Here is a 23,553-nt window from a genome sequence, read left to right as displayed (position 1 = left end):
GGATCAAAGTGTCAGAGAGGGGGGAAAAAAGGAGGAGAAACCAGTAGTACCCTATAGAAATGTAACCAGTGCTGCAGCAGCAGGTAGCACATGCACACAGCTCTGCTCTCTGCATGTCTGAATGATGAAAAAAGGCTTCAACCACACGTCCTCTGTGTTACATTATACCGACAGTCACCTCATCTTCTCTGTTAAATTAATCCTGATCCTTGTGATCTGGTTTGCATTATATTTGTAAGATCAACTATTACCCCTGTGAGGACACTGTGGCAGCTAGATAATGACTTTAATTATGGCATGAGCTGGAGGTTAACTTGCATCTTGGGGTTTAGCACACCAGTAAAATGAAAAACATTTTAGTTACTGAAGGATTGGTTTAACACTTTACCAGTTCATTCTAACATAATACGGATGTGCCCCATTTAAATGAGACCAGGTCCTGGTCTCTCTTTCTAATCTCCATACTGGCTGATAAACTGAGGGGTGAAATTTTAATTTGTTCTCTGAAAAAAATGTTCATCATTTTAGGCTCGTAGGAGGATCTAGCTGTCCCAGTGAGCTAGACTGAGTTGAAGTTACACTCAATTTAGCACAAATTTCCATCTTTTTGTTTCCCCGTTTAGTGTTTGTGCACAGGTTTTCTTTATCTCAAGATTAACACAATTTGAAAGTTAATTTATACTTCACAGACTGATAGCTGGTATATTTTTAGAGTCTGTCGTTTTGAGAAATTCAGAATTTTGAAACCCACTCTGACTCCGTGTCCATCCAGCTTTTTCTCTTTGTGGCCACCAGACCCCTCGATGCTTTATAAGACATACTATATGTCTGGTATCTGCGTTTATGCCCAATGTTCTGAAAGTGACAAGTGTTGGGTCAAAGTGTTCCTTAGACTTCCCCTCAGAGATCCTCAAAAAAACAAATTGCCGGTAATAGCAGCAAAATTGGACATAAATACACAGTATGAAACGCTGACAGAGTTCGGTATCTTTGAAGCCCATTTCTTTGAGGATGATTACCACAGTAGGTGTAGGTGCTGGGGTGTGCAATCATCTGTTCAGCAGCTGACAAGAGGGTATGTAAGGGCAAATGAATGCATAGTATGAGGTATTAATCAGTCAGACAAACTTAAGGTACTTGGAGACGTAAGCAGAAGATAGTGTTGCCAGAAAATTACAGTTATTACATTAGACATTACATTAGTTGTGTCAGCTTTGTGAGATGAGTGTTAGTGTCTGGCATTCAAAGTCCAACATAACTATTTTAGTAGTTTATATCGCATTCTGAGTCACTCTGTAACACTTGCATAATAAGCTGGTTCAGGCAACAAAACCTACATGCAACTACTAGAAGTTATGCATCTGAGACGATTCAGCATAGAAACGAAAAGGGGGAAATATGAACTGTACTTGATTGTACCTTTGTGGAACTGCTGAAGCTTCATTTAGGCTTTAAACTAACTCTGGAGAACATTTTCAGCTTCTCATTGCGTAGCCAGAAATTTAAGTTACTCTTCTTTTACTCCTATTGTACAAAGTTTGCTTCATTTTCATGCATTCCAATAAAATACACGGCTGTTCTTGTTTTTTTTCTTCATATATGCATATTCTGGCTACTATTCAGATGTGATTAACTGGCCACGTTGCTGATGGACTATTATTGAACACCTCTGGGGAGCACACTTCCCAAGCTATCCTGCTGTCCTGCATGTACTCAGGTCGCCAGCGCTTCTCCCATGCTGTACGCCCAGAGAAGAACAGTGCACAGTGGTGATTAAGCCAGTATGTGTGCAGTTAATAGAGTGTAGGAGCCAATCAGCAGTAGGACCAGGGACAATAGCAGGAAGTGACCACAGGGAGGGGGCTGCCGGTCACCGTGACCCCCTGGATATTGTTCTGTTGCCTACCAACATTTGAAGGATGGAGGAGGATGAAGGAGGGGAGGAGTGAAGGACAACATGAGGATAGGAGGGAGGAGGGCAGCGCATAATGATGGTGGTCAGAAGAGAATAGGAAAAAGGAAACAGCAAATAGGAAGAAGCAAAGGGAGACAAGGTAAAAGATGGTTCAAAAGACACGGAGGTGACAGTTTTAGGTAAGCAGAAGCATTCAGGAACAGTAAATGAGCGCGAGGTACTGCTGTGGCTGCTACATAAACTATAGACAAACTGACAGCTGACAGACAGACCACCAGAAAAACCCACCCCGCCCCCCAATGTCCCTTCACAACCGGAGTCCTGCTCTGCAGCACGTACACTTCCAGACAGAGGGGCCAACCAGTCTGTAATATCTCAGCTCCAGACTCCTGCTTTGTTCTCCTGCTGGACGGCTTTGTTCACAGACCAGAGACCGGATGTCTCCTCAGTGACTGGCTGATTTCTCCTTCTCTCCTTGGTCTCACCCTGCCCCTCTGCTCCTACTCTAGTGCCCTCCATTCTCAAAGAAATGTTCAATTCTTCTGCTGATAGTGTGACAGCAAAATACTTATTCGCAATGAAACAATCTGAAACAAAAATGCATTTAATGTGGATTCATGATGATAAATGTGCAGTATATACTCATATCCTGCTACAGCTCAGACTACAACCCTGAGAAAACAGTTTTGTTCTTGGAGACTGACACCATTTCTAATACAGTATGTCCACTGAATATCAAGCAACCGCCAGCTGGTTTGCCAGACTGTTAACTCATCTGATCTAAAGTTTAAATTCAACAATCAGCACATCTAAATCTGTACATGAATGTAACTTTGCAAAAATTTCTGAAATTACGTGTTGATTTTTTTTTGTGTGTTTCCATATAATTATCAAGTGACTATGGAGGAAACTGTGAAATTAAAAAAGAACACACAAATTAGGCTCGTGTCCACTAACAGTTTTGCAGCGAATAAACAGAGCCGAAACAAACAAAACGTGGCAATCTACCAAAGAAAAATTGAGAGAAGTCATCAGGTTTGTTTTTAATCAGGCCAATTTTAAGCTCATCAGTCAAGGGGGTCATTCATTCTGAATACATTTTGATAGCAAAAATGGAAAAACTACCACAAGCAAATGTAAAAACAGTTTTGTAAAATATGTCATATTTTGCCATTTCCATGAACTTTTATGATATGTCAAAATGTGCATAAAATAGCGTTATGGCTAATGTGAGCAGCGCAATAAGCAGCTAGGTACAATAAGTAGTAAGTGTCCCTTTCAAATGCTAAAACTGACAATGTACCGGTACAGTACTCTGGGATTTTTGGTGTATGTTTGTACTTTCTTCTTTTTCTCCAAGCTGGTCTTTGAATGGATCCCTGTGGACTTAACCTCACACTAACTGAACTGTAACCAAGTGCTGGATTGGGCCCAATTCCAATACTGTACCATAAGTTGCTAACCTCATTTTCAATCTTTATGCTAAGCGAACGAATTGTAGCTTTATATATACCTTACCAACATGACAGTAGTATTGATCTTGGCAAAGAAAACCCAGTGAGCACATCTCTCTAAATGTTGAACTACTGCTTTAATAAATCCTAGGTTGACATTTGTGTTGCTTTCAGATGTAGCTAAGCTTAGACTAAGAACATCAGCTTCCAACAGTCAGAACCGCTGTACAGAAACACAAACAGCTACTCAACTGTACATGATAAACCTAACCAGTGAAAGTATTATGATCGGACACAAACTTGTATTCTAACGGGATTAGACTGTATCTGTGCACTATTCGTAAAACATAAAATACGTGTCACACAAACCCATCATCCTCTGCCCAAACTTTTTTGTAAACAATATCTTACATAAAAACATTCTGGGTGTTGTTTCATCATAATAAAGACAACACCTTTAACATGCACTCACAAAAGCTATTGATGTGTGGATAAACAAATGTTTGCTGGCATTATTTCTGATACAGCAAGTGTTGCGAACACCCACGTAAAACCCACACACATGCATATGAATTGTTTCTGTCACAACAGCGAGGATCACGCTGACATGATCATACCGACGAGCCCAACAGCATGTGTCATGAAGGAGGGGATGTTGAAGGGGATGTAAAAATGCTCAGCCTTCAGGGGAAAATCACATAAGGACACACAACAAAAGTTGTCAATTTTATTTCTGTACCTCTCAGAAGAATGACACTTTACCAAAAACAAGCAAACAGATCTCAATGTCAGTGCTCGAGATTTGAGAAATAAGAAGCGTCTATGAAAATTTGGGCCATTTTCAGACATGAGATATGTATTATTGTTGGCTTCATCAATCTTTAAAGTGACAGCATTCTGTCATTCTGACATCTGTCAATTTTACATTAATCTTCCTCATGGTTTCAGTCAGACATACCCACAGCAGTGATGGAGACAGCTACAGTAAGCCACACAGTTGGACAATATATTAACTGAGTATAATGCATAATCAAGCAATAATAATGAAAAAAACTAAAATCAAGCTTATCAAAGTGTCCAAATAACTATATAATAGACACACAAAACATTGTGTCCATGTGTGTTGATAAACTAACGACTACTTTACTAACAGTAAAATAAAAAATAACCAGACAGGTGGAGCTCAGGACTTAACCTGAGGACAGTCGCTATGAACAAATCATTCAGCTGCACCTAGAAACGGTGACTCACTGTGAGACAGTACACCTGTCTGAGGTGAAGAAAAGCACACAGTGTGACTTAGATCCTGACAGATTCTGTCTGCATGTCAGGGAGTATTTATAATTAGAAGTAATTAATGAAGTAAATGCTTTTGTTATACAGGCATAAATGCACACATTTACCTTTTATTATTATTATTATTATTATTATTATTATTATTATTATTATTATTATTATTATTATTATTATAGTTTCGGTGTGGAACAGGTACACAATGCACTTCACTGCCCATTATACTATGTATAACTGTGTTGGTGATAAATATCTTGAATCCTGAATCTACCTGGACATTATAAAGCAAAGCAAGCGGGAAAAGTGTTTCATCATTTTTATATGCAAATGTTTGGTGCTCTCTGTGGTGCTTATGGATCAATACTGGAGCTGAAATGTGGAAAAAGCTTTTCCCAGAATGCTTCACATAACTCAAAATATGTCGCTTTTCCATGCTGAACCAAAGTTGTGACTGCATGAAGTTCAGACTAGTGCCGTGTTGAAAGTGATGCAGACATATTATTAGATCCAACCTAGCAAGAAAGCTGTCACAACTTTTACAAAAAAATGACTGGGATGCTCATACAGACATAAAGCTGACAGATGCTATCTGATTAACAGTAAGGAGTGTGTGTCTGAAAGGAGCTTTGGTTGATAAATTACAGTAAATCACCAGAAACTTAATAGGCAACTTAAATTCTTGACAAATTCTTAAAATAAACAAAAGCAAAAAACATAGTCTTCATTAATTCAAGGTGAGGATTTCTTGCTTTCATGACAACATTTCAAAGCAAATACCTTTAGGTTGAGGGTTGCTGGTCAAACAAGAAAACTGTTTGATGTCAACCTTTCATAAATCAATAATAAAAGTAATCATAAATTACAGCCCTCGTCCATACTGTCATCAACTAGAGTCTCTCTTTAGAAAAATTTGACTTTGGGCTTTAAATTTTTATTCAGAGGGATCACTTGACTTGAAAATATTATTTCTTGTAATTTGACATTTTTCTATAAAAAAAAAATCTGTTAATTAGTTTGTCAAGTCTTGTTTTTTTTTGTCAGAATCTAACATCTGTTTGAATATTAAGATACTATTCCTGACTATGTGTGGGTTTATCACATTAAAGTGGAGGAATATTATTAACACTATAGCAGCACATTTTTTTTTGACTGAATTTAAATTACTGTTTATAAGTCTGTTTAAAGCTATTTCAGACAAACTCATGCCTTTGCTGTCAACACACTCCACTACTGGAGTAACCTGCTTGATAAAGTAAAGTTTGAGGCCATCAAATCATTGTTTATAAAATGCTTCTTAAAACTTCATTCCTTTACTAGTTTGTGTTTATTCTTGATATGTCATTATGTCTAATTTTGTGCCCAATGCAAACTTTAAAAATAGTTTTCAATCTCATTCATTATTTTCTTATCTTTGTTTTATTTGTTCTGTGTGAAGAAATGTGTAAGAATAACATTACTAGTATTAATTTCATTCAATTAAAGCGCTGTTTGCTTACTCTTGGTGTTACTCCACAGATCAAATAGTTACTCCCTGACCCCTGCATGCTTCTGTCATTACGACCTGACATTGGACGTGAAGGGAGGGTTATTGTGTGAGCAGGTTGACATTCCAGAGAGGCCGGTAGAGGTGCAGCAGAGTCTGAGGGCAATAGGAGGAAGCCCTTTCTCGCTCCCACACACCCCCACACACATACACAAATGACATGTTTTCCACATCCCAGAGCTATTTGCAAGTCTATTCTGGCTCCTGGAAGGAGGAAGTAAATGCTGCCAGGAAGTGTGCAACATAGACGGGGGCTTTGCATGATGTAGTCCCGCTGTACGGTAGCTAAGGGGGGGGGGGAGAAGACACGTTACCGGTTTTACTTGGATACTTTACATTATGACTGGACAAGTGCTGGATGATTTTTACGGGCAGCAAACATCCACAATGCACAGGTGGATTATGCGAGCGGTACTCACAGCTTCACATAAAAGTACAAAAACACTGTGTCCTGTGTCCAAAATATACTTTCCATCAATACAAAAATACCATATCAGTGGGTCAGTTTGAACTATTTAATAAACAATTAGGTAGTTTGAGAAGTTCACAACCTACAGGTTAGAATCTAAATAAATGGGATATAAAAACTTGAAAAGCAAAGTTCTGACACACTTATATTATTAATCTTTAACCTGGATAATATTCTTTTACTTCGTTGTGAACTATTACACTTGATATGTCAAGGCCTCAAACATCTTACTGTATTTAGTTGTATTTGTATTTAAATAAAACTATCCAAGAAGTTGAAAGAGGAACTATCTCTTTGTTGGAGCTTTAAAGAACTAAAACATAAAGGGGAGCCCCACTTATTGACATCTTTTTTCATAAGGTTCACAAGTCAAAATAATTGTGTCATTGGTTTTGTAGCTAAAAATGAGTTATATTCATGAAGGTATCATGTTTTTCTGCAAAGTCTTGATCTGTAAAAAATATATTTTCTTGAAAAGTAGTCAAGCATATAAAGAGTAACTGAAATTCAGCTGCCATTCTAACAATATTCTTGCTACAGAAGACACATATCTGTGTAATAAGTGTAATAAAAGTTAATCACAGCACTGCATACAGAGCCAGAACTAACTCAAAACAAAACTGCTTTAAACTGTAAGATATCATAAAGTGCATGGCATTTACTATTCGTGTTACTCGCATGTTTACTTTCTGCGTAGAGCTCCAATTTTCCAACATAACACAGCTTCAGTATAGGCATAGTATAACTCTGCGAGTTAAAATGTATTTTGTAATTCATCCTTATTAAACAGTTAGCTTTGAAGCTTAGAGACATCTGACAAGGAACAAAACATAACTCTTGGAAGTGGTTCATACATTTAAATACAGCCAGAGTTTACAGTGATTCTATTTTCTCGCATGGTAAATGGAAATGTAAGTGTCCTAACTAGCTGCCATGAGGGCCTTTCAAGACCAAAGAGGGCACTGTCAGCGGACGGCCTCATGAATGACAATGGGTAACAACAGGGTATCAGTGAACTGGCATCACAGCTGCATGACTCCGCCTGGCAGAGCTCTGGGATAAACTTGCCAGGGCACGACACTAGGCACAGTCAAAATGTGAAACAGTGACTGGGTGAGGATGGTGGAAGCCAGAAACAGCTGAGGAATGTTAGGGAAACAAAAACAGAAAATGTGGCACTCACTCCCCAGCTTTGTGTCTCTGACCTTACTGTGTCCCAGTGCCAGCACATATCCGATCCCAAGCACAGCAGACAAACGCAGTTGACCCCGTCTCTCTTTTGGCGCTTACTGAATGAACGGAAACAGCGATCTTGGCTCAGGAACTATACAATGAGGAAGCCATCTTGGTAGCTGAACTAGACTGATCTCAGCTGAAACACCACGAGAGGCGAAAACGCAGCTCAGCTCAAAAGCCAAGAGGGGAAGGAAAGAGGAAGACACTGTAGCTCCAACGCTGTGAAGGATGGAAGACATTTTGGCTCATAAAGCGGGGAAGGAAGAGAGAAGGGCGACTTGGGTGACCTAAACTGAACTCTGTCACCCCAATGAATCACAAATAACTGCAGAAAAACACACTGCTTAATACTTTGTACTTAGCAGCTGGAAAATTAATTTTACTCTGTTGATGCCAGACACGCCATACGCAGAAATACTGTATGAGGGCATTAGGAAGCTGTTGTTGCACACGCCTAGTAAGACAGGAAGAACATATATCCTCACTAGACAAGGCCTCTTTACCCCAAGTACTTCAACTAGTCCCTTAAAGTCTGAGTTGGCTAAATTAGGTAGGGATTTCCTTAAGGTATAGTATATTTGGTACAAATTTTCCCCTTTGTTTTAGTATCTTTATGTTGAAGAACAGCAAGAAAGTGCTATAAACTTCACCCAAACTAAAGAATACATTTGCATTCAAAAAAGGGACAGCGGATTTTGTACTTTCTGCACGGGGCTCCAGTAAGAAGAGAGGCAATTACAACAGCTAATACCTTTGGGACATGTGAGTGTTGTTTTGAGACTTGTAGAAAATGTGAACCTACCTAATAAATTGACCCCAAACAGTGCAGAAGATGAGAAACAGCCACTGCCTCAGGAACCAACAACCTACATCACCATTATCGGATAGATCTTTATATGTTATGCATATATTCAACCACTAGGGGAGGTATAATATTTTTATGGACTTTTCTATCGGTTACAGCTCATTTCACTATTTGACCACTAGGTGTCAGCAAAGGTTCACTTATAACTAACCAGGCTCATTTGGTACTGTGATACTATAGAGAGACTGTTCTTACATTCCAGTTGCTCAAGAAAAAAAAATAATGAATGAATGTTCGTGTAAGACAGGAAAATTGATCCCTTGTGCCATTTTTTTTTGCACCAATGTCTAATATACTAGTGATTTTAATGACTCAGTTCTGTTCAGTGAGCATTCTTTCCCCCACCTCATTTATACCACCAGGGGTCACTCTCTTACAAATAATAGAATCTAAAGTTACTACCTGGTGAAGGACTGTTCACTGTCAAATCAGTGCAGTTCCTGTAAGAACTGTTTTACTAAACTTTATAATGTGGCTAGTGTGGTACAAAAATATGTATAGTAAAAACATGTTGGACTTCAAAGCGACAAAATAGCCAAAAGAGGCACATTTATCTGTACAATAATGATTAAATCAGTGACTTACAGAGCGCAGATGGGGCAGGAACCTCTCTATGTCATTCATGTCTATGCCGTCATCTTCCTCAAACTTGGTTTTGTTCATCCTGAAAGGGAGAATATATGACAGACGGGGAAAATAAGTCAGTTGTAACCATCAGCAGACATTATAGGGCTTAATGAGTGACAGAGGATAATCATGAACACCTAACTTAGAGAATATCAAATGTCAAAAACCGCACTGAGGGAAAGCTACACATAGGTAAAGATAGATCATACCCCTCTCTGTCAATGTGTGGCAGGTGCTTTGGCGTTCCTCTTAAATGTTTCCTGTGGAAATGGCTGAAATCCAGCTTCTCTGGCTGCACGTCCCAACCTGCACCTCTGTAACAAGGTGGTAAAATAACGGTTAGAGACATAGAACGGAAAGGTGCAAAACAGTACAAGACGACATCTACAAGTGGCACACAGATTTTTTTTCCCGTGTGTTCACTCGGATAAACACAGCTTTAATTGAACACTGCAGAGGAAAACCGGAGAAAAGCAAAGTTGCTGAAATGCTATTTGCCTAACAGTCCTCATGACGTGTGTTCTTGTTACTTCATGGGTTTTAATTACAGCAAACACATTCAAGTTAAGTGTGTTTTTTCTATTAATGGTGCAGAAGAAACAAGCATTTTCTCCAGCTTGACATGTTTGTACGAAATGTGATGCTTGATCTAGCGTGACTTGGATACTCTGCTCAGATCCTCTGAAGATGGTGTTATGTGCCCAGAAATAGACTGGCAGGAGCAAAGGTTGAGGACTGAGTGATGCAAAACAGCAAAAATACTGCAGACTGCAGTGGTGAAGTGTTACCATTAACCGCAACTAAAAAAACAAAAAACACATACAAATTATGACCCCATGAATGCTAAATGTTTAAAATGGATACAGATAATGACATTAAGAACGTCAATGAAATGGGCCAGTTGTATTTTTTTTTTTTTTTTTTTTTTTACATAAACACACGCACAAACAATCCTGATACAGATAGTTCAGACCTGTTGTTTTTTTACTGTGAAGATAAAAAGGTATATTTCACTGTTGCTGTACCTTCTCAAGAAAACTATGCAATGGTGACACAAATTACACTGAACCTTGTTTGTCATGTCTGTACTGCAACTTCTTGAGACTGGGAAATATGCCGATAAATGAGCTTTCTGCTTTATTAGTCTAACTCTAATAGAAAAAGGGTATTTTTTCCTAAAAGTAAGAAATAAAATGTGTGCAAACGACCTGACAAATTATTTAGATTTCCACACACACACATCTTTAACCAAGAAGGCAGAAATGACTAAAATAATTTGAATACATCACTGATTAATAAACCACATGTCTGCCTGCATCAGGGGACAGTTGCTGACATCATCCCACTGTGGCGGCTGCATCATCCACTGCGTGCTCAGATGTGCCAATGTGGCCGGAACTCCGGTAGGTGAAGCTGCTGTGCAGATGTTACCATGGCAACCGGTGCTACCTGCCACTGTAACAGATTTATATCCCGCTTATTTCCTCTCTGACCTGTATGTTCTTCTCCTCTTAAGTTTTGGGTTTAGCTCCTCCTTGCGAAATCATTCAGACACACAGAAGCCGACACACAGTGGCATCACTTATATAAGAGGAACGAGATTTTAAGCATTGAGGTGAAATGTTCTCAGAGGAGGTAGTCAAGCTTGCAGTCTCGGTTGTGATATAAATATGGCTGAAACAAAATACGTTTCAGAATGAACTCTTCTTTTCCTCTTGATTAAGGCTGAATGAACAACAAACAATCTATGTAAAGATGAACGTTTTGAATATAATGTCCCTTACAGCATTATGTTCCACTTCTTTAGAAAACCACAATAAATGGCAACAATTCTCTAGATCTCAAAGATGAGAGCTGGACAATATTGTCTTGTAATAAAAACTAGAAAATTAGATCAAAAGATTAAAATAAACTGAAGCTTAAATTAATCAGATCTATTCAGAGTAATTTTAAGACAGTGAGAGGAGACATCAAACTAAATCAAAGCTCGTTATGAGAGTGAGAGACAAAAGTTATGAGACTGTGTGTGTTTACACTTGTCATGTGACCCTCCTGAAAGTATGGCTGGAATTCAGACCCAGCAGACAGTGCAACATATTAGATCCGTGAAACAGTAAGGCACTTACCCATGGGAGTCCATAGTGTTAGCAGCCCAAATGTCTGTCCCCAGGATGTCAAAGGAGCCATCTCTGTTCCCATTCTAGACAGCAAAGGAAAAACAAAAATGCATATGTCAGAGTGACTACGATAGAAGAAAATTATTCAACTAACAGGCAAATCTCCAGAAACACCCAAATATTTTCTTTCCTTTATTTTTAATTAACATTAGGCTTTTAAGAAATTCTTTCTATTATTTAATTTATATAAATTTCAATCACTTTAGTTGATTAAAGTCAACTTTGCATGAGACTTCCAAAAAGTTGACTTGTGTGAGACAAAACTGAAAGGACAAAGGTCAAAATACAAGCAACAGAAGCTTGAGCTACCTGACTTTCAGTTCCTTATGTGGGCCGAGCTCCAAATATGTTTCCATAATGCAACTCAATAGTAAATGCACACATTTTTGAGACTACACATACATAGTTTGTAGCTGAGGCTTTATTTTAAAATTTAGCCATTCAGGGTTACTTCAAAATCTCATTCAAAATCAGAGCAGACACTACAGGGGGGATCAACGAGTTCTGGGACCGTTCAGGATCACATGCATGAAACATGTACAAGCGGTAACTGTCCACAAGTGAGGATGTCGCATGACAGCATGATCACTGGTAGGTGTGCATTTGTGGCTTCTTCGTGCACTGAAAACTACAGTAGAGAAGAAAACACCACATTCTGTCTCAGTCAGTGGCCGCGATGAGCCTAGCATCATGTGAAAAGACACATCTGTTCATACAGTGGAAGTTTCCAAGACTAAACAAGGCACATCAGGTCAGAAATGCACCAAGAACCTGCTCGTTGTATTCCACTTTCACGTGGTTGTGCACACGGAATTCATCTTCCAGGGTCAGACTTTCAAGACTGCGTTAGACTATAACATCCTGAGGGAGAACATTTGGCACAATGACCTGAACTGTGGGGTGATGGCATGTGTATGCTCCAATGCGTAATGCGGTGAATACATACAGGTTTTATTGCCACAACACCACAACTGTCGCTCTCCATCAGCCCGACTCACTAGATTTGGCTTCCTGCAACATATTCATCTTCCTCAAAATGCAATTCAAGTTGACAGGTCACTGTGTTTGGGACAGTTAAGAAGTTTCAGCGCTCATAGCACATGGAGCTGTACATATTTATATAACTGTGTTTCCAGGGAGTTTTAGAAGCATTGCAGAAGTGCTGGGAGCAGTGTGTCGCAAGGAGACTAATTAAACTTAAGTCAGGTGCAGCTTTTCATTTTATACGATAAAATACTATAAGCCTTTATTTATCTCACAGTGGGGAAATTTGCCTTGTTACAGCAATGGGGACAGTGCAAACATTCAAGAAATATCAGTAAAAAACTAAAAAATAAACAAAAAAACATACCCAAGTACTAGTTCAGATTGTCCAAACTCCTCCAGATGTGGAAATACTAATACTGCACATACGAATAATATTGCACAGATAAGGATCTTCTTTTAACTTTTTTTGTCAACCCACGTATATGCAGCTATTTCACTGGCTGAGTGACGCCCTTATGACTGGTTGATTGATTGGTCTTCATGTTTAGAATAGTCGGAGTGTCCCTTTAGTGATTTGATTTGATCTGTCTTTCTCTTTTCTCTTATACAGGTGAAAGAAATACTGAAGAAGTTTTGTAGTGAGACATATGAGGCGGCAGACAAACACAAACATAACAGAAGTTTCTGTACCTTGGCTGGACCTTTGAACTGGTTGTTTCGGCCCCTGCTGCCGGAGCGTGAGCCAGATCCAGGTCTGGAGCCTGAACTGGGCCTGGAACCTGTACTGCCGTTGCTGCTGTGCTCCCACTCGTCCTGTAGAACAAAACCTAGACTGAGAACTGCCTTGTATTCAAAAGTCTGTGTGACAGTAGGGAACACAGAGGAACCCACAGCTGCTTCTTAGACAAAATCAATGAATACTAACACAAGTCTCCACGGCTGCTACTGTTGGGTTAAACTGAATAATCTAGTTGGGCCAAAGTGTGTATCTTTTTTTTAAGGTGATAACGACATCTACTCACTATTGACAGACAATACTTGCCTCTGATTGGTTGTAGAAGAGATTTCTCCTGCTTTTACACCTCTTTTGCGTGCATATGAGGATTGTAACACTGCTATGTTTACCACGGGGCTTTAATGTGAAGTGCACTTGATTTATACAACAGATTGTTCAAGTGTGTTAAACACTGCAGCACTGTTTTGGTTGTTGGACTGAGATAATAGCTCCCGTTTGTGTCACCACGTTTCTTTGTTATTCAATTGTTGCAGATTGTTGCGGGTGTTTGTTTTACTATATACTGCAAAGGAAGACGCACTACAGGGGTTAAACATAACTCAAGTTTCACTGCCAAGTCTCAGATATTACACTGCCAAAAACTAAATGTCAAAACAAACAGAAAATGAAGAGGGTACGATCTCGGGCGCTTTTCATTTTTGCTGCAAAATCTAAAAATATCGACTGTAATTTGAAGAACTACTATACATAGTGACATTTCAATTTTAGTTTTTCCATTTACCCCCTTATGTTTTGGATCATTCTGTTCTCTTTGAACCTTTCAGCCATGCTGCTAAAGATTAATCTCTGTGGCGCAGCACCACTTTAAATCAGTGTCTGCACAGAGGACACAGCACAGCAACACAAATACTGATATTTATCAGCCTAATTGACTGAAAATTCATTTAGCATTATTTAGTTACTGTCTCTAACATCACAGAATCCCATGTTAGTCATCTGGAGCATACTTCATCTGCAGGAAGCGAGTAGACGAGCTGTGTATTGCTTAAGGCTGGTTACTTCTCTCTTCTAACCATACACATAAACAGTTGACGGTGACAGAAAGATTAACCCGAACATGCAAAACGGAGCAGGAAAATTGTATTTTTTTAATCACTATGGTGCTTCAGAAACCAGAAAAGAAGGTCTAGGTGACCAAAGAAGAGATTTAACATAGAGGTGATAGCAGAATCACGGCTACAGGAGAGGGTGAAACCTCTTCAATTCTTAAGTGGTGTTTACTCCTCTGCACACCTACTCATGGGGTAAAACTAGGGCTCTAGGACTCTCAGAATAGTAACCATCTATGCTAATTAAAACAAACAATCTGAACATGCTGATGCTGACAGGCAAGCTGGAGTTGTTTTCATGGATCATATGAATTGAGCAGGGTACATATGTCTTTTTTGAAACATGCTGCATCAAATAATATCTGACAAAAATCTGAGTGATTAAATGAGACCAAAGGATTTTAGTTAGTCTTGTAATGCTGTTTTAACTATTCAGAGTATCTCAGTTGTTTGTGATTAACCAGCTTTATAGAACAAGCTTCATAGTTTCAGAACTGCCAGATTTTTCAAATGGAGGCTTTTGGCATCTCAAGGAAACACAGGGATAAGCAGAGGAGATGCAAGCAAGCAGAAAGGCAGGATTTAACAGTGGAGCCTGAAAAGAGAATCTTGGTGAAAGTAAAGAAGCTGCAAGTGGTTTAAAATTTAATAGGAAATAAATGAAGAGCCAGAAACTGATTAAGGCTGGCCCAAGTGTTGGGTGATGGAGAGAAAAAGATCTGAGCGGGCACAAAATCTGTTAAGTTTTGAAGGTTTTTTTGGCTATAATATAGAGCCAATTAAATTCAACACATGGGATTAGAACCTGTTATAAAATAATTAAGACATTTTTTCAAACAAGAACTAATACAAAAAAAGATTATGTTTTCTGATGCTGTTGAAAGGTGCTCAGATCAATAATGTTTGTTTCAGTTGTGATCAGTTTAGAGATACCAGTTGCTTATATTTTTGGTCTTCATGCCAGATTGTTACTATGTGATGCAATTACAGTAAAAACAAATGAATTCCCCGTTAGCTAGTGGTGTTATTCAGTCATATTCCCTCTGCTGATCTCAAATAAAAGCCAACATAGAGTGTGTTTGACTCAACAATGTCTTTCAAATAGAGACTGATAGGTTCAGCTGTTATGGACTGTGTGTAGGAAAGGGAAATTCAGGTTTACCACAGTTTTTCTGGCAATTTGGCTCAAATAAGGATATGCTGTGCATAAAAAGGTTGTGAATGAACACACTTACGGGCTTAGATGAGCCTCTTCCTCGTGATGATGTCCAGCTACCATCTCTCTTGTCATTGAAGTCATCTGTCCACTAGAGAAGAAAGATATGAGGACAGTATGTTATTATATCTTTTCTGAAAAGGTGGTTAGTTTACATGTAAATTAAACTCCAAGAGAACACAGAAGTAAAGTAAAAGTGGTAAACAACCGCAGTATGTGTTCTTTGACCTCATCCTTAACTCTCAGATATTTTGAGCCATTTTAAATAAACAGCAGATAATAAAGCTAACAACAGCATCAGTGCATCTTTAATTTGTCATGCAGCAAACAGGACTGCTTCATACTGACCCACAGTGGTGATGCATGCACCTCCGCCTTTGTCTACGTTTATATGTACATTACAACAATAACGGTAGCTTTTCTGATGCAGGCTGTATCCCTCCAGCTTGTTTTGGCAGACACAGAGCACAGACACTGCCAGCCTCTGCACTAAACAAACCTCCTCTGTTAACATATAGAATGAAAATATGTCGTCTATTTCAGGAACAAGGCTCTGACCTGTGGCACCTTGCCGCCATTGTCCAAGTCCAAGTCTCCATCTGCCTTGTCTCCCAGAAGCCCCTGCACCTGGTACTCCAGCACGTAGCTGTCGATGAAGCGCTCCAGCTCCTCTATCTCCTGCGAGCGTGTGCTCCCAGCCTCAGACGATGCAGACGCCACCGAAGAGTTCTCCATGGCAACCGGTGTGATGGGCGGAAGGGGAAGAGGGGAAGGGAGGGAGGAAAGTGGCCTGTGCAGAGAGGAAAAAATCAAGACACAGAAAGAGGAGTGAGTGAAACATTCAGCTTTATCAGGAGATCGGACAAATAGACAAGATTCATCACCTACAATTAGATGCTATTTATTTACTGTCAGAGAGGTATAAAGTGAACCAGCGGCCTACAGGAATGGATAGATTAGACTGTTTACATTTCACTTTGTCAAAATAGTCAGTGTCAGAGGCATTAAAAAGCAGGGCCTTGCCACTTATAGAATCCTTTAAAGAAATCTATGGGAGCATGTCCTGCCTGTTTCCCCAAAAACCTGTCTGCATTGTAATAGTACAACCAAGAAACATCCAACCAATCATGTTGTTGCACCAACACAAGTGCAGTGCTGTGAAACTGCATGCATGTCTAGTACACAAATAACATGGGGAGAAAAACTGTTTTTAAACCCTATTTTGCAGCAAAGTCACCAAACATCATAAGTGTTTTTATAAGATCTGACTGGTGATTCTAGACATGCAGTTTTTCTGTCCTGGTGACCTTCAAAGTTGCAGTTATGACTCTTATTAGCTCAAAATGGTGTGACAAAGATGGTTGCTTCAGGGTGAGACTTGTCTGCAAGGTCTTTGTTTGATTAGACCTTGATAATTATTAGGGTCCAAGCACTGAATGGTGCAAAGATCCTATTGAAATGCAAGGAATTATTATTTTTTGTTCTATCGACTTTTTAAATGCGTTTTTCAAGGCCTAAACATGCTCAAATTCTCGTGAAAATTTCAAGATGCACCAGAAGTGGTGAAAATTTTCATATTTTATTGAAATTGCGCGTGTGTATGGAAAAATGGCTCTATAGCACCCCTGCAATATTTTGAAAATTCAGTCCCTGAGCCACATTTGACCTACAGCTATTAAAATTTGGTACACATATGCAGCTGGTCAGGATGAACAAAAAAGTCAGTGGTGCCCATATCCTAAAACAAACAGGAAGTCCGCTATTTTGCATTAACTGTGGGAAATTTGATAAGTTTTCTTCATTTTTGCTCATTTTCTAGAGCGAAGTCCTCCTAGAGGGAAATTCCAATTCACCTCAAATTCGACCAGTACATACAGCAGGCCTTAGTGATCAAAAGTTATCAAAATGTTCCTCAAAAGTCAAAGGGAGTGGCCATGGCAGCCCCTGGAAATTTGATCTTTCACCATGAAGGACTGTCCTAATGTTGTGGGGACATTGCCCTGCAAAAATACACTTAATCCAATGTGTGTTCGGTTCCTTAGATGCTGGGAGCACATGAAACGTCTTGTGTTCAAACTTACAGCCAACATCAGATCAACAACTTTCACTGTTTTGTTCCGAAAAATAGTGCAAGAGAGCAAATAAACCTAGCAGAACGCTGCAGAATTTAATTGTACTTTGTATGTAGAAGAGATAAACATTAGCAAAACGGAACTATATTAAACTGCATTTTTAAAGAAGCACATTAACTACTGGTAAGTAGTCTGGAAAAAGTATTTACTCCATTGTGGACCACATTAACTTCCTCACATTAACTGTTTTTGTACATATCTGCACATTTTCTGTCAGGTGTGGAGGTTTCACAGCATCCTCAGTTACTAATTCAGGCTCCAGCAGAGAAACTATTCCATGTTTTCTCCTTGAACATCATGAAACAACAGAAGCTAGAGACCTATTTGATTTCTGAGTTGAACATTACAGTTAGTTCATACATTTCGACAAACATATTTCATCATTTGCAATTCATCACAGAGACAGGTGAATCTGTGGAAATTCACAGGTGTAATGAGGCTAACAGAGATTTGTTTGTCCATGCTTTTCTGTCCCTAGTTTAATTAACAGTCAAACCAGTAAAGACCAAATGTAGAATCCAGAAGTGTTAGCACCAGAACGCTCACTGTTTTTCTTTCCAAGTCAGGAAATAGAATATTCAGAGTTTTTGAGTGCTTGAGGACTCAGTCATCATCTAGAAGGATGCCATGCAAAGGAAGCAGTAAAAACAAATGAAAACAAAACTTAGAATAAAATTTAGAAGTCTCCAGTATCTGCTGGTAACCTTTAAGTAAGACAGTGAATTCAGTAATTTTTTTTTAACCCAGCTATCTTTAGCTATTAAAGATGAAAAAAGCATCACTCATGTTTTCATTCAGTCACTCCTCTGACAGTTTCTATATGTCATTTTTTGTGCCTTGGCAAAAAACATTACAAAACCAGCCTTATAAACGTGGACAGTCTGTGCTGCATCCACAATGCCTGCAGGAAATGAAAGCTTACTTGGCTGCATTTTCACAGCCCAACCTGTTAGATGAGCTTGACCTCTGGGTGCACTGCAACTTTTCCTCAGAATGAACGTTTCAAACTTGTTAGGCACAAATCATACAAACTACTTGTGTCCATTTGGCTAAATGTTCGGCTGATAATATTCTCTACTCAAATTTAGTTTGACATTTTATCATCTGGTCACTTATGGCTTATTAATGTACGTAAACTTGCCACCACATGAACAGTAGTTACATACCCTTCAAACTGAGTCACAACTTAAACGTGCACACACCTCACAGATACACCTCTGTACGTAAAAAACACCATTACATGTCTGAATTAATACATTTATCAAGCATATAATTGGCAGATTAACTGACAATGGAAATAATGGTTACTTGCAGTTTTAAGTAGCAGGAATGACAACGAGTTTCTCTCACCTTGTGCCCCCTCAAGTTCCCAACATTCAGTGAAGGTACACTGCTGTCAGTAAACATCCATATAGGCACCGCTTGCTGCTGACAAACAAGCAAAACCGTCTTGTGTCGGAGCTACAGCAGGCGTAGGCTGTGGTTGTCACTCAGATTATGTCAAATCCATTTTATGAAAAACCTCTGACTCATCTCTGCTAACTTCTCTGCCCAAACTCCCTCTGGTCACCGTTCCCACACCTCTCTGTGGCCATTTCGCTGTTTGTTTTTCTACCTCTACCTTGCTGTCTCTCTCTCTCCTGTCGGTGTTGTGTGTAATCACCTGACCCCTGGCCAACAGGGAAGCAGCTTCCTGCCTGCCTGTCTATGGCTGCTAAGCTCCTTTACATCATGGCTTGATCACCAGCCATGCAAAGAGGATTTATGGCTGGAGCACGCAGAATGGTATCTGCTGAGCCCTGGGGACTCACTGGGGAGCCCTGTGCATTTGCAGCCAAAAAAGTCAGCCACACAAGGTCTAAAGCCTTTGTTTTGGTTTTTCGCTACAGGGCTATTTATTGCCATGATATAGGAGAGAAGTATATCCTAAAGACTCTCTGCAGTCTATTCTTGAACTCAGTTTGATTCTTGCCAACTGCTGCATTGTGTACAGTCGGATCTCATCAAACAACAACAACACAGCAAAGTAAACACAAAATCAAATGAGTAAAAACAACACATCATCCTTATACTACTCTTTAACTACCTGCAATACTAAAAATGCATTTACAAATACTGTATTAAGTTATTAACACTGAGAGGAAAATGCCCAATTAGAAGATCAGGCCTCAGGTTCAGCCAGAGGACCCCTGTTAAGCAAGAGACCGTAACCTGAACCTGTCTATCGCTCAAGGTCATTTTAGCACTTCAGAATCTCTCTACTCATCACTTCACTGCTGCTTTTCTTTCTTCACCTTTAGGACTAATGCTTTAATCTCTTCATTCTATGCAGCAGGTCAACTCATTCTAATATGACCTAGTGTCCATATTATAATCCATACATGTCAACAGTGTAATCCATCCAAACATTAAGACTGGGGCTTTGATTCACCCCATGATTTGCAGCTAGTAGAGTACCAAAGCAGCACTGTCAAACCAAGTGCAGTAATAAAAAACCCCACATAAGAAACTGAATTAGGTAATTAGGATGCCTAATTTACAGTATTGCCATATATTGTGTCAGAATTAACACTGCAAAGTGTGCATGCACAATAGACACGTCGAGGAAGTATGATGTGAAGTAAGGTGATTTAACTCAAACACACCCGCCTTTTCTGTGTTTGTTACAAAAAGAAAATTTGCACAGTTGTCATTTTCAGTGCCTAATCTACAAGAGAAACCCTTCTGATATAACTGCTTTTTTGTACTTTATTTGTAAGACATGCATTGACATGCAGGTTCCACATGTGCATAAAAAACCGGGCAAGGAACAGGAGAGAAACACTGAAAAAAAAAAAAGATTTCTTTGCCAAAAGAAAAACATTGTCAGTTGTAGGGCCGCATAATTATAGGAACATTGGTCACATACTTGCCTGAGTTGTGTACATTGCAGTAACTGAGCAGGGAGACTAGAGACTTCACTGTACAAAAGCAGGAATGTAGCACAACATAGAAGTGATATGAAAATGGAAATATTTCGGCAGTAGAAAGATGTTGACAAAAAAAAAAGTACTCTGTTACATGTGGCAACATGAATAGTTTTTGTGTTTGATTCTTTCCAGATAAAGTTATCGGAGGTGTCTGGTGAACATTTCTGATTTTCTTTCATATTGTAAAATAGTATAGTAGAAAACCTAATATCGCATTGTCTGTCTTTGCCAGTTTTGTGGAGCCCCATACTGAAAGTGCATGTGTACAAGTACAAGCACACGTTGGCACACAAGTACGTGTATGTGTGCACGATCTTACACTTTAGATGCATCTCTTTGATTCACTACTGTTATTGGCATTAAACTCTACAGATGCTGCTATGTACATCCATCCATCCATCCATTATCTATACACCGCTCAATCCTCATTAGGGTCGCGGGGGGGGCTGGAGTCTATCCCAGCTGAATTGGGGCGAAGGAAGGGGACACTCTAGACAGGTCACCAGTCTGTCACAGGGCTACATACAGAGACAAACAATCACTCTCACATTCACACCTACGGGCAATTTAGAATAATCAATTAACCTCAGCATATTTTTGGACTGTGGGAGGAAGCTGGAGTACCCGGAGAAAACCCACACATGCACAGGGAGAACATGCAAACTCCATGCAGAAAGATCCCGGGAAAGCCGGGACGCGTATCGGGGATCTTCTCGCTGCAAGGCGAAAGTGCTAACCACTACGCCACAGTACAGCCCTGCTATGTACATATTTGAGTTAATTTTAAGACAACAAGCTTGACACAACATAAAATCCCATTCAGGGATAATGAGTGACGGTTGTTATCAACTTTCTTTGTTAACTCAGGCCTTCTGCTTCAGATTGTAAGCATGCTCACATAAAAGAGGCGCGTAGGTTGAAACTGCACTGCAACATATACAGTCACTAACCTCTAATCATAGAACAGCCCTCAGGTAGATTATGTTCCATCCACAAAACTAAACGTCTTATATTAAAGCACAAACATGTCACAACACTGTCTGTCACCACCTCACCTCTAAAAGACAGATTTCACCCTATCATTCAAGGCCTGCTACCTTCAAGTTTCTCAGCCAATCCAAGTACAACCAGAGCCAACAACCTGCAGGCAGAACAGCGCACACTAAAACAAAATTCACTGACATTCAGATGTGGCACCTTTGCAGCTTAATGGAGTTCGTTTTCCATTTGTGATGCGTTCCTGTACAATCTAATGTGCATCAATGCAACAGCACTGCAATAAACTGTGGAGGTACAAAGCTTACAAAGTTGAGTTTTTGTCATCACATTACCAGGGATTTATTGTTTGGTAGACGCTGAGAATTTATACAAATGAGGGGGAAAACAGCGATGAATGGAATGAAAATAATTTTTTTCATCTTCACTCCAACTGTGAAGTTAATAGAGCTGAATGACATTAATTCCAATACAATTTGAACAAAAGGAGACACATCCAATAATAGTAGTCTGGATGCAACACTAGGTTGATAGATACGTATTGGTAGTGGCTGCAGGCCAGTCAGATGCCCTCCTGTTGTCCTTGACATGTAGTACAGAATTACTGCCTGAAGGGAAACCGCTGCCAATAGTTATTGACTCTTCCATTAAGACAACTAGCATTGAGCACTCCATCTTTTTGTCTTGACATCTAAAAAATATTCTATTTTAGTCTCTGCAAAACTTGTAGTGCCTTTATAATCCAACTACGCAAGACCAAAAAAATCACCAGCCCTGTTCATCAACTTCAACACTGAAAGCAAACACTGGCTCTGCTTTATCATTCAGCTGACCTGTTGTCTGTGCAATCAGACTCAAAGTCCACACAGCGCTTCATAACACATCACTCCAAACCTGCAGTAATCAGTTAAGTTCTGCTTTCACAGTGGGTCTGACTTTCTGCTTATAACAGGCTTTAAGATAACATCAGTGTGATGCTCGAAGGTAGCACTCATTTGCTCATGTGAGAATCAACACGCCAGGCTACCATCATCCCTGTAGGGCGCTGTAGAGAGAAGGAGGCTGGGAGGAGATTAAAGTGAGGATTTCATCTGACCCAGACAAAGAAAGGGCTGCTGTATTAAGCATACATAAGAAAAGCAAACACAAAGCAGGACTGCAGGCAAGTGGCTCTTATAGTCGTTAACTAAACAGACACAGACTCTGCAAGGTCAGGAACACAAATAGCATCACAAGGCATCTCAGATTTACCAAACACAGGTTTCATCTTCCCAGTGCGCACAGTGGAAGATGAATCAACAATATCGGCTCTCAGATCACAGCAGGGTGATGCAAATGATGAGGGAAATCATTCAAAAAATCTGTTTGCATTTTAACTTACTAGCAATGATCTCTCAGTCTTTCCCTCCACACTCAGACACAATGAGACAATAGAAGATTGAAAGCAAAAAATTCTGGGGCTGTAGATTGAAAGAATTGATTTCTTTCTAGTTTGAGGCTAGTTGCTGGGGGCTGCTATGGTCACTGGAAGCATGAATACAACAAAATCTCTGACCATTGTGTGTTGGAACAGTTTATAAATCAGCTGCATTGTACATAATACATAAAACAGGTAACTGAGTTGAATAACTAATGGATTTTAAGTCAAAATGACAATTTAAAACAATGCAAATATTAAATCACTAAGGCTTTTTATTTAACTTAAATTGCAGCATACGCAATATGTAGATGCTGCTCTTGATGCGTGAATAACCAACCTAAGGTGATATTATTTTCTAATTGGAATATTTATTTATTTCCTTTATTTATTCATTAATTTATATTTTTTA

At 39.4% G+C, this 23,553-nt stretch overlaps 1 protein-coding gene across 4 annotated transcripts in view; it reads right to left on the bottom strand.

Annotated features, from left to right (window-relative positions):
• Window positions 1-23,553, bottom strand: part of ctif (CBP80/20-dependent translation initiation factor) — a 64,396-nt gene that overhangs the window by 32,791 nt on the left and 8,052 nt on the right. For 3 of the 4 annotated variants that reach the window (XM_023285606.3, XM_023285607.3, XM_035955218.2), the window contains exons 2-7: window positions 16,186-16,417; window positions 15,647-15,718; window positions 13,257-13,379; window positions 11,529-11,602; window positions 9,612-9,716; window positions 9,361-9,439 (exon numbers count right to left, since the gene is read on the bottom strand). In XM_023285606.3, coding sequence (XP_023141374.2) covers window positions 9,361-9,439; window positions 9,612-9,716; window positions 11,529-11,602; window positions 13,257-13,379; window positions 15,647-15,718; window positions 16,186-16,362 — 630 coding nt within the window. In that variant the 5' untranslated portion in view covers window positions 16,363-16,417. Of the gene's footprint in view, window positions 1-9,360; window positions 9,440-9,611; window positions 9,717-11,528; window positions 11,603-13,256; window positions 13,380-15,646; window positions 15,719-16,185; window positions 16,418-19,109; window positions 19,355-23,553 lie in introns of those variants that run through there. The other variant, XM_035955217.2, reaches the window with a different exon arrangement.

This window comes from Amphiprion ocellaris, chromosome 17 (genome assembly GCF_022539595.1).
Source record: "Amphiprion ocellaris isolate individual 3 ecotype Okinawa chromosome 17, ASM2253959v1, whole genome shotgun sequence".
Classification (NCBI taxonomy): domain Eukaryota; kingdom Metazoa; phylum Chordata; class Actinopteri; family Pomacentridae; genus Amphiprion; species Amphiprion ocellaris.
This window is presented reverse-complemented; position numbering and strand designations above follow the sequence as displayed.